The sequence below is a fragment of the Solanum pennellii genome, chromosome 7 (genome assembly GCF_001406875.1).
Source record: "Solanum pennellii chromosome 7, SPENNV200".
In the NCBI taxonomy this organism is placed as follows: Eukaryota; Viridiplantae; Streptophyta; class Magnoliopsida; order Solanales; family Solanaceae; genus Solanum; species Solanum pennellii.
The window spans coordinates 16683258-16696548 of record NC_028643.1 but is presented as its reverse complement, the minus strand read 5'-3'; the positions used below and the strand labels follow the sequence as shown (position 1 = coordinate 16696548).

Here is a 13291-nt window from a genome sequence, read left to right as displayed (position 1 = left end):
ATTAATAAAGTAATAATAACGAAAAGTACTGAACACTTGATCTAGACAAGTAGATTGTCTCTAAAAAATATTATTCATATTATTGTCGTGTACATTTTTTAACTGTCTTTACGTATTTAAAACTTATAAGATGACTATATCATCAAATATAATATGATAAATTGTGTAAAAGATAAAGATAATTAGATATCAAAATATTTTTAATAATTAATTATATTTTTACAATTTATGAGATATGTGATAATGTTAAATCATTTAATTTCTCTAGAAATGTTCTTAAAAACTACATAATTCACTTTTTTTTTTCTTATGACAGTCGATTATTGGTAAAGTTGTTCAAAAGGTTAGAAATATTTCTTACCTCTGCGCAAAGCGCGGGTAAATTACCTAGTAATCTATATATTAAAATCTTCAAAAATTAAATAAAATAGGAAAATTTTTAATATTCTACTATAATTGGAGATGAGAAAAGTTAAAGTAACTAGAAGAAAAATAAACTTCTTGTCCAAAATTTGTTGAGGTTTCGTAAGTGGAAGTTACCAAAATCCAAAAACAAACCTTAGTTATTGTTAGGAAATTCAAAATATTTAAAGACCAAAATTTGAAAATCTGGTGAAATTTTATAGTCAAATAAATAGCTAACCGTAAATTTTTAAAATCTACCGTCAATGCTAGTTTAAATATTTAAAAACTATATAATTACTTCACAATTCTAAATGCTTAAATACACGTATTTTTTCTAAATATACATAAAAAGGGAGAGAGGCGATATTGGGGAACGAGGTGAGCGAGATCTGTATGTATCTCACACACATATAAATCATACTAGATACATATATGGGTACATATCTTGAGTGATTCACATATATTGATAGACCATATCTATGAGAGAGTGGCGAGTGAGATGAGAGGCTAGCAAGATTTGATATATATGTATATAAAATACATGCGGATCCACTTGGACTCAATATATCTAGAAAAAATTACACTTAGATTTGACGCCATGTATATGAGATACATGTATTTGAAAATATTTGAATGCACAAATATCTGGTAAAATAAATAATGCTTCAAACTAATTGTATTTAAGTAATTAAATTTAGTAGTGGTATTTATGTAAAAAGAATATTCGATGAACTTTCTTTTTGAAGTTTTATCATATATAACATAGCACACAATGAAGAAATAATCTATATTTCAATTTGTCACAACCCGAGCCAACACACTGGACGTGGCTGGCACTCGAAGACTATTGTTGTCCTTGAGCGGACCCCTGACCTGACTTACTTACTCAACAGAAGAGTTAAACACAAGAGATAAATCAAGAAATAACTTAAAAAGTAATACTTAGGAAAAGTGGCAACTCATATCTTAAATGTTTATAACTAAAGTGAATAAGACTAAAGGACTATGATATCTGTTTATGAAGCCTCTAAAATAAAGGAGGATGTTGGGAAAGGACCCTCAATTATCCTAAAAACTAAAAAATGAAAATGAAGTGATAAAAGATGTCCTCCAAAATGTAAGGAGGCTCCCGAACTAACTTTGAGCTACTCACTGGATCAACCGAAAACCCCATGTCGATCCTAGTAACATACGACTACATTATAAGACAATGCAGGCCAACTGATATCAGTGCATTGAATTTACAAGTATGCGAGTTGGAATACTAAAACAACAACCTAAGCTTGAAAAGAGTAAGAAGGAACACTTACCTTGGATCTTGTCAATTCATCAATAACTTAATCTTATATAAATAAATAAGACACATGCAATGTATATAGACCTTGTAAAACAGTGTAAACAACTTAGTTCGTTAAAGAAATGCAATGACAAACTCAACTTTAATTTTATAATAGGTGATATAGTTTCTGTGGGAGATTCTCTAACCGAAAATCATCACTATGAGCCTAACAGGTGATACAACGTCTTCCCCACGCCTCTAGAACTGTCCTATACTTTGTTGTCGCATAGAAATACTTAACTTAGTGGATCCAATAGCTTAACTTATGTGATCATCTAAAAAGTATGACCCATAAATACCCATGATGGATACATGGTTTATGAGACTTGAGTAACTATGAACTCATTTCCCCATATTGGTGCTCAATACTACTCCCAAAAATATACTTAGCTCATGTATTTTTAAAACAACTTCTTTCTTTTGATTGAGATAATTACTCAACACATAGCTTTAAAAGCTCTCTTGTAATTGATGTTCCCTGTTATTGCTCAAAACTCCCTTGAAAATATTAGTTACCTCTTTATCTTAAATGTGAAAATCTCTTAGGGAATACATAGTGCCCTTATAACTTTAGAGAAATGAACTAAACTCTTTACTCTTTACTTATCTTGAAACTTGAGAGTCTTAAACAAAGTTCAACATTTCTAAAGACTCTTGAAAACTTTTAAGAACATTGCTTGACTTGATTCTTAACTTTTAGAATTTACTCTTAACTTCTTTGACTTTGATCTTAACTTTTTTTTTGAATTGAATAATGGAATCAAGGTTCATAATCTCATATTTACGGATGATTTGATGATGTTTCTATGTACCTTAGAGTGTTATAATCAACTAGCAAACATAGGTACATCACTTAGCAACTAGTACGAAAGGTGGGGGAAGAATGGGGAGAACAGACATCCCTAGCGCTTAGAGAGGCGCGGATCGCCGACCCTCATCTTACAGAGAGCAGGCTGGGGCGCTCTATCTTGTGTGACAGCTAAAGTCCCTACGGACAGAGACTGTCCTTTGGGGATCTGAGAGGTGCGGAGCCACAACCCAACCCCTATCCAAGGTGTTCTCGACTTTCTCATTTGTTTTTCATCTCTAAACCCTCTAAACTTCAATTGTTCTTCCCCGAAAACTTGGTATCATTAGTACTATCAATGTACTATCAATACCCAATAGATTTAACTTGAAAATTCACCCGAAAACATGAATCAAATTAACAAGAGATCTCAACAACACAATCATTAAGAAATTAACAGATTTTCAACATTGTGCTTCAAGAACTCACTTTTCAACAGTCAAATAACTGAGATTCGCTGAATTTAAACAAGATTGGCATGTGAATGAACTAATCTAGCACTACGTGTTCTCACATGCTTTTTGATGTATCACCACCGACGAAATCCACAGACAAAGCTTGAGCGTTCTTGATTTCACTCCTCTTTACTCTTATTTTTTCCCTTCCCGAAGTCCTAGCATGAATTTTCATTTTCCTAAACTTAAAAAGTCTAGATTTACCCCAATTTAATTCCTAAAAACGAATTTATTAAATTAGGTAAGAAAAAAAAACTATGTACTTCCCAAATCCACATTGGACTCCTTAGTCCAACAACACAACTTCCAAAAGGCATAACTCACTCATACAATATTGAAATCAGGCAAACTCGGCAGCGTTAGAAAGGATATTCTAAGGGATTTCAAACCATATCTAGAACTACTCCTCACTCATCCTTAGCTAGGAGTTATAATCGTTTGAAGTTGACCAAAAACTCACTTTTTAACATACTTGAAATTTCCAGATTTTTTTATTCTTTCCAAGAATAAGTATTTTCAGATTGTAAACTATTTCCTAGTTGCGACATGTTACATGTGATTAGATTAAAACCCTGATAACTAATTTGTATTTCTTAGTCCAATCACAAGATCTAAGATCTTCAAAATGACATCATCATTAAATATATTCAATTTGATAACATTTTATTATAATCATTGACATATATGTTACAAATTGAACTCATATCTAATGCAAAAACTCGAGTCTTTGGGTTCGCTAAATTCATATCATAAATGCAAATCACAACTAAATAATCCAAATAACACCATCACCTTTTAAAAAATCGAAAAGAAAACTTAAAACAAAAACATTTCAATAAAACCTTAATTATTTTATTGCATGAGATTTTAAATGTGTTAGGAACCATTGTATACTTGATTAACATTTTCTTGAGGATCTTTTGCAAAAGAAGCAACAATATTTTTCAGCATCGAATCAATATCATCCAATCGACTTTTAGATTATTTCAAATCCTCTAAATTAAATTCCTTTATTTGTTTCCACATTTCTTCTATGCCAGTCTCATCTGTTCTCTGATTAGCTAAAGTCTCTTCAATAATCTCGAGATTGTGAAGCTCAACTTGTTTCTCCTTGATTCTGATCCGAGTGTTTGCAATGTTAAAGAGACTATTTTCACTTCCCTGGTCTAATGGACTAAAGAAACGATCAACAACAAAATCAATTGTAGGGCGGAAAAAAGAGAAAGGATTACCACAGGGGGAAAATGTTATTATTCCCACAGCAATGTCATATTTCCCAATCATATCACTTACTCTCTTGTATAATATTTTCTGACGCTTTGAAAATGATGAGTATAAATCATCTTCATTTTCTATTTTGGCCATCGAAATCTTCTGACGTCCTAGGGTCTTTTCTTCTGTCATGATTCTAAATGATACTTTAATTGATGAGGCTCTCTAAAAATGTGGTGCTTATTTATAAAAAAATTCTTCAATGTTGTAATTTATTTCTATGCATACTATAAATGAAAATAGATCTCCTCGTTATGTTAAAATTATAGTAACAAATATACTTATATAGATAACTAAAAGGATATAATCTTGAACTTACCATAATAATAAAAAATAAATAAAAAATTTCAAAGTAAAGAGATTAATATTCTAATTTGGTTATTGACTTTATCAAATTGAGGAAAGTAGGCGAGAACACAATTTGAAATGAAATAATCTATATATCAAAATCTTTAAAAATCAATAAAATTGATAAATTTTAATATGCTACTATAATTTAGACGACAAAACTTAAAGTAACTAAAAGAAAAATAAATTTCTTGCCCAAAATTTCTTGAACTTTCGTGAGTGGAAGTTACCAAAACTTAAAAAAAAAATCTTACTTAGTGTTAGGATCTTCAGAATATCTGAACTCCAAAATTTGAAATCTTGTCAAACTTTACCAGTCAAATAAATAATCAAATATGAATTTTTAAAATCTACTCTAAAAATATATGGACAGTGCTATTTAAAAATATTTAGAAAATTATATACTTAGACATATACTTTACTAATATAAGTATTATTATATTCTATATTGTAAAAGAATTATTTATCTTATCACTAATTTAGGATTATTTGTGTATCATATTTTTAGATACATGTATTTTTTCCACCAGATACATAAGAAAGGGAGAGAGGCGAGATTGGAGAACGAGGCAAGCGAGATTCATATGTATCTCAGACACATGTAAATCACACTAGATACATATATGTGTATATTTCTTGAGTGATTCACATGTATTGATATACCATATCTATAAGAGAGTGGTGAGTGAAATAAGAGAGATGCGAGCAGCATTTGCTAAACATGTATACAAAATACACACGGATCCACTTGGATACAATATATCTAGAATAAATTACACCTAAATTTGACCCCATGTATATGAGATACATGTATTTGGATGCACAAAAATTTGGTAAAATTAAAAATATTCGAAACTATAATGTATTAAAGTAATTAATTCTTTTTATGTAAAAATATATTCAATAAACTTCCTTTTTGAAGTTTTATCATATAAAACATAGCACACAAGAAAAAGATAATATTATATTATTTTTTTGACAAAGTAAAATTGTTTAATTAAAAACCTAATCAACATATTATTGTGTTAATACATTCCATATGCAATTATTTTAACAACTTATGTGTGTTAATACACATAAAAATTGTCAAATTTGTTAGTAATGTGAGTAGAAATGTGCTCATCTATACGAAAATAAGCCAAATTTTACATTTAAGAAAGCTTAGTACTCATGAAAATTTCGATTTCACCGCTAAATTTAAATATTTTTATTTTTTTCTCAAAAAAGTGGCTTTACATTTTAGTTGGCTCAAGCTATAGTTCAACTACTGGAGACTCTTTAACGTGATAGATCTTCTACGATACTGAGAGAAAATGAACCTCACTATCCGCTCAAATTAAATTTCACCTTCTAGCTCCAGTTATTTATTTTTCAAAATGTATTTTTGTCTTAAAAGCCGTTGTAAATTTATCTAAATAGCCCAAACTTGTAAGAACAAATCTTAATTAATTTTGAACACATTATATGGATGTGATTAAATTTAAACCCTGAAAACTAATTTGCATTTATTAGTCCAAAGCCAAGATCTAAGGTCTTCACAATGATAGTATCATTAAATATATTTAATTTAACGACATTTTATTGTATCATAGACATATATGTTAAAAATTCTAAAACTGATCATGAGATGTTTACATATTGAACTCATAATTACTACAAAAATTTGAGTATTTGGGTTCACTAAGTTCATATAATTAATGGAAATCACAACTAAATATTTCAAATAGCACCATACCCTTCAAAATAAAAATCGAAACTAAAGCTTACAACAAAAACATTTTTTTTTCAAAAAACATAATTATTTCATTGCATGAGGCTTCTAATGTGTTAGGAACCGTTGTATTCTTAATTAGAATTTTCTTGAGGATCTTGTGCAAAAGAAGCATCAACATTTTTCAGCATCAAATCAATCTCTTCCAATCGATTCTCGGATATTTTCAAATCTTCTGCATTAAATACCTTTATTTTTTCCCACATTTCTTCTATATATGCCAGTCCGTCTGTTGTCTGATTAGCTAAAGTCTCTTCTATGATCTCTAAATTGTCAAGCTCAACTTGTTTCTCCTTGATTCTAATCCGAGTGTTTGCAATGTTAAGATGACTATTTTCACTTCCCTGGTCAAATGGACTAAAGAAACGATCAATAACAATATCAATTGTAGGATGGAAAAAAGAGAAAGGATTATTAAAGAAGGAAAATGTTATTTCCCACATCAATGTCGTATTTCACAATCATACCACTTGCATTTTTGCAAAAAGTTTCCCGACACTTTGAAAATGATGAGTATAAATCATCTTCATTTTCTATTTTGGCAATCGACATCTTCTGGCGTCCTAGGGTCTTTTTTTTTTTTTTTCCATTACTCTAAAATAATATATAATTAATGAGACTCTCCAAAAAAAATGTGTTAATTTTTTTTTCAATGTTGTAATTAATTTTTTGCAATACTAAAAGTGAAAAAAAATCTCCTCATTATGTTAAAATTATGGTAACAGAATATATTTATATACATATTTAAAAATAGTCTTGTACTTTCCATGATAAAAATAAATAAATAAAAAATTCTAAATTTAAGAGATTGATATTCTAATTTGGTTAATGACTTTATGAAATTGAGGGAACTTTTAATATGCTACTATAACTGTAGACACCAAAGGTTAAAGTAATTAGAAGAAAAATAAATTTCTTACCCAAAATATTTTGGAGTTCCGTGAATGGAAGTTACCAAAATCGAAAAAACAATCCTTAGCTAGTATTAGAAATTTCAAAATATTTGGAAGACCAAAATCCGAAAATCTGGTCAAATTTAAATAGTTCAAGGTGAATTTTTGAATACTGCTCTCAAAATATATGGTCAATGCTATATTAATATATTAGAAAACTATATAATCAGACATATACTTCACTACTATAAATATTATTATCATCTATATTTCCAAAATATTATCTATCCTACCACTAATTTAGAATTATTTATGTATCTGATGCTTAGATACATGTATTTTTTCTATCAGATACATAAAAAGGGAGAGATGCAAGATTGGAGAACGAGATGAGTGAGATTTGTATGCATATCAGACACGTATAAATCACACCAGATACATATGTTTATGTATCTTGAGTGATTCACATGTATTGGGATACCATATCTATCAAAGAGTGGTGAGTGAGATGAAAGAGAGGCGAGCAAGATTTTCTATGCATGTAGATTAAAGACACCCGGATCCACTTGAATACAATATATCTAGAATAAATTACACTTCAATATGTGTCACATCCGGTTTTACCCCTAGACATAACCGGCGTCGTCGTCCTCTTTGAGGACTAAGACTAGCCTCTTAGTTTACATCATCACATTCATAAGTTGAATTTAGCGCAAAATTTAAAACTTTTATTACTTCTACTTGGAGGTTTACATAGACCTTTACATACACATAATATATATAGAAAGGTTACATAACCTTCTACTTTTATTGCACACACACACACACAGACACACACACACACACACACACACACACACACACACACACACACACACACACACACACACACACACACACACACACACACACACACACACACACACACACACACACACACACACACACACACACACACACACACACACACACACACACACACACACACACACACACACACACACACACACACACACACACACACACACACACACACACACACACACACACACACACACACACACACACACACACACACACACACACACACACACACACACACACACACACACACACACACACACACACACACACACACACACACACACACACACACACACACACACACACACACACACACACACACACACACACACACACACACACACACACACACACACACACACACACACACACACACACACACACACACACACACACACACACACACACACACACACACACACACACACACACACACACACACACACACACACACACACACACACACACACACACACACACACACACACACACACATATATATATAAGATAGAACATAGTCTTAAGGATTATTGTCTCATCTCATACCATCAAAATGAACATAGCAATTTGGGCATAGCCGTACATCAATGTAACGAAGCCACATATAGGCTTATACAAATCGTACTCAAATGAAAGTAGACTCCATAAGCAAGATATTGACATCGCCCTCGAAAAGTGAGGACCTACCCACTTGGATGGTAGAGAATATCCAAGTCTTTTTCAAGTCATCTCGGATGGGCCTTCAATGACCGGAACCTAAAATGTTTGGAAAAAAGGGAGAAAATGGGGTTAGTACTCCACTTGTACTAAGTATGAGGCCGCATGCACATATATGATCAAAACATGATTAAAGGGGAAATTAGTTAAACCATGGTATTTTACCCTTTAAAAGTCTTATACATAATCAAGCAAGTCATACCAAGTAACAAAACATGCTTACTAACTCAAACAAGTAACATGCATATCATCAAACTTGAAGCCAAAATCTACTACAACCCTATTATGAAGGAATAACATCACAAAAATGAATAAGAGTTAACTATATCATAATAAGCAAGACAATTACTAATGAATACTCATCAAGTAACCAAGTGAAATGACCAAGTAAAACCCCATAACCTTACTCAATCAAGTATCTCCAACAAGAAACCATAACCAATGTCCAACATTAATAACATAATCCGAATACATGTTCATAAGGATATTAATAATCACACAATACCATTAATATTGTAGCAGCAACATATTATAATAATATACATCATTAACACATACATACATAATATCAACTCCCTAAAGCTTCCATCAAGGCTCACTTAGTGCAATGCATAAGTAGAGTGTCATACCTCTACCTAAGCTAAGTCAAACCTCTCAAGTCACCTTAGTTAGTTTATACTTCATTAATTCATATTAGTTTAGGTAACACTTGCCTTAACCGACATAGAACACAATATCTAAGTGTGGAATCCGGTGTTGTAAAACCTTACACCGATGGAAGGTGGTCTACACGCTATAGTAAAACCAAACATAAACGTAGCTTTCTGGGTGGATCCACTAGCTCGTATTCCTATGGGGGAAACATAGTTCAAGAACTAAGAAATAGGTACATTCCCTCTTCATACCACTTGGAAATTGGGGCCTCCTCTCATCAGAATCTATTGGATGAGTATTCCTTTTTGGGAAGTCAACACCACATATAGAAACTATAGGGTGAACCTTCCCCTTTGGGAAGTCATCAACTCCCATTGTCAAGTTCACTCGGTTCTTAGATAAGTCCCTTTATTGAAATGTCTTTAAAGACCTATAGGGTGAACCTTCCTCTTTGGGAAGTCATCACCTCCCATTGTCAAGTTCACTCGGTGCTAAGCTAAGTCTCTTTTGTTGAAATGTCTTTAAGTATTTATTAACAATCATAACTTTGTTAAGGTCATAGGGTCTAACCCTTGTATAATCATCATCATCATCATAGATCAATAAGAATTGCATGAGTATAGTCCTTTCATCACAATTCATATAAGTGAGGTTAACACATTAGCATTTCACACCATAATAATGTACATTGATAGTCATCACCATCCTTATAACACATACACCTTAATCAACCTCACAACATAGACAAGACATTTCAATTCAATATCATACCACCCTATCAATCCTAACACAAGGCTTACTCCAATATAACATCATGACTTAACCACAATTAATCACAATTTGAAGTAAAGATAGAGATCATAAGACTTACCAAGTCTCCTTCATAGTTCATCATTTAGGCCTTACCATAAGCCCTCAATTAAATCCAATTAAGATGTTCCACATATAATTCTATAATCAACATGATAACAAGGATAGAAGATTCAGTACACCATAATTCAACACTACATCAAAGCTTAAGACAAGATACTTAGGTCAATTCTCATAACCTAGATCACTTTTAAAGAACTAGTATGAAAGTATAAAAATCATCCTAATTTTTTCATGATTAGTGTAACAACATCATATAATAGTTATTTAACCAATAATCAAGTCAATTGAATCAATCCCAACCTAATTCACATCAAGATCAAACCTAGGGTTAAGGGTTAAGGATCATGTTCTTCTATTTAGATCAACCCATCACAAATTATCATAATCAAGTTGAAATAAATGTTAATATGTTCATTATATCTTAAATAAACCATAAAAAACTCAGTTCATAAAATCAAATACGTAACTGAATGAAACCCACTTGAAAACCCAACTTTTAGAAATACTTTGAAGGAGCCCTTTTAGGAAAAAAGTCTCAAAGGTGAATTAGATCCCATACCTCAAAGTTTGATAAATATTTAATGGTGAAATAGTCCCTTTTCATCCCCCAAAACCTACCCTGAGCTTGCATTCGATGGTGTCCTCCAAATAGAGAGAGAAAGAAGAGAGAGGGAAGATGTATTGTTTTGTGAGTTGTGCTTAGAGTAATGAGGGTTGGGGTCTTCATACTGGGGCTGAATTAACTTAATTAGACTGCCTTAAACCCCTAATTAATTACCTAACCCCCTAAATAATTAAATGAAACTAACTTAAAATGTGCAGGAAACATAGACCCTCACAAACGGAACCCCGACCGACGGGCCGTCAGTGAGTCAAAGACTGCCCCCCCCTCCGTCCTGCACACTTGTCGTTTTGGTCAGACACTTGTGCAGGCAAGGGCTTCACCATTTTGGATAAGTGTGCGACGACGGTTGGCATCGACGCCCAGTCGATCCACATACGAGCTGTCTATTGCCCTTCGTGGTTGCACACTGCCCAATCAATGTTGCCTCCTACGTGTTAGAGTCCTCCTCAAGTGCCCTTGGTTGGTCCTTGGGGAGTCGTACCCGGACATTTTGACCATGAATCATTTTTAAACCATGTTATACACCCTTTTACCAAATTTCATGGATTTTCAACTTCTAAAAGCTTGTCAAATAGGCTTAGGCATGCTAGTACCTCTTAGGACTAGTTTGCAAACGTCATTGACATTTTGGTTCCTAAACCTCCTATATGACCTATATTCATTAGAGTAGGTCCTAAAACAGTATTTAGTCCTCATGGAGCATATGTTAAGCTTTAAGACACGTCTTAAATATTTGAAGTGTTACATTATCTCTCCTTTAGGAACACTTGCCCGCGAATGACACAAAATTCTTTTGGAAGGAATAGACTCAAGACAAGCGGCCCAACCAACAACAATACATAACAAAAATAATCACACTACTTAAAAAAGGCAATTCAAAACTTCAATTACCACATATAAGGTTCAACATTACATTATGAGGTATATCCTTCTCACAACAACAACATGACCTCAACATACTTTATATAAGCCAATTATGTCAAATTTTAGTCCAACAACATGCTATATATTATTTCGTAAAGACTCACCATATCAAAATGCACGACATAACTCAAGACATGCCAAAGAGAAAAATTTCAAGTTCAAATGCTCAATTACTGTAATCACTGTAAATCAACCATAAAAAATGCACATTTTACAATACTTCACTAAAAATCAAAGCAACTTCAAAATTTTAGTCATTATTTTTATAATTAGTAATAACTACTAACCTTAGTTATCAAAAGATTAGGGTAACGGGACTTCATGTTGGCCTCCTCCTCTCATGTTGCACCCTCAACTAGGTGATTCTTCCATAACACTTACAGAAACACCCTCTTTATTCCTTAACTTCTTGACTTGCCTATCAAGAATTTAAACCGGGACTTCCTCATAAGAGAGGTTATCCTTGACTCCAAGACCCTCAATAGGAATAATAGACTCAAGATCACCAAAATACATTTTTAAGCATGGAAACATGGCAAACTGGATGAACCGAAGCCAATTCACTAGGAAGTTTCAATTTATAGGCAACCTTACCAACCCTTTGAAAGATTCATATGGACCCACATAACGAGGACTCAACTTCCCTTTCTTTCCAAATCTAACCACCCCCTTAATAGGTGAAATTTTCAAATACACCTTATCACCTTCCTCAAACACCAAATCCCTTCTCCTATGATCGGCATAAGACTTTTGCCGACTATAGGCCGTTTGCAACCGGTTCCTTATGATATGAACTTTCTACAAAGTCTTATAAACCAAATCGTGACCAAGAAGCGAAGTCTCTCCAACTTCAAACCCTTCCAATAGGAGACCTACACCTCCTACCATACAAAGCTTCATAGTGTGCTATGGAAATGGATTATTGAAAACTATTATTATAAGCAAACTCCACCAAAGGCAAATGCTTATCCCAATTTCCCTTGAATTCAATAATACAAGCCCTAAGCATATCCTCAAGGGTTTTAATAGTACGTTCTGGTTCACCATCCATTTGGGGATGAAAAGCGGTACTCAACTTCACCTTACTACAAACCCTTTTTTTAACAACCTCCAACACCTAGATGTGAATTGTTCGCCCCGATTCGATATGATGGATAAGGGAATACCATGGCGACATACAATCTCATCTATGAAGATCCTAACATAATCTTCCGCCGATTAAGTAGACTTGACGGGAATAAAGTGAGCGGACTTGGTTAACCTATCCACTACCACCCATATAGAATCATATTGCTTTTGAGTCT

At 32.8% G+C, this 13291-nt stretch overlaps 1 protein-coding gene across 1 annotated transcript; it reads right to left on the bottom strand.

Moving 5' to 3' along the window:
• Positions 1–4027: 4027 nt before the first annotated feature.
• LOC107024875 (agamous-like MADS-box protein AGL29) lies at positions 4028–4450 on the bottom strand. The gene has a single exon (XM_015225810.1). The coding sequence runs from the start codon at positions 4448–4450 to the stop codon at positions 4028–4030; it is 423 nt and encodes a 140-aa protein (XP_015081296.1).
• Between the last annotated feature and the right edge of the window lie 8841 nt (positions 4451–13291).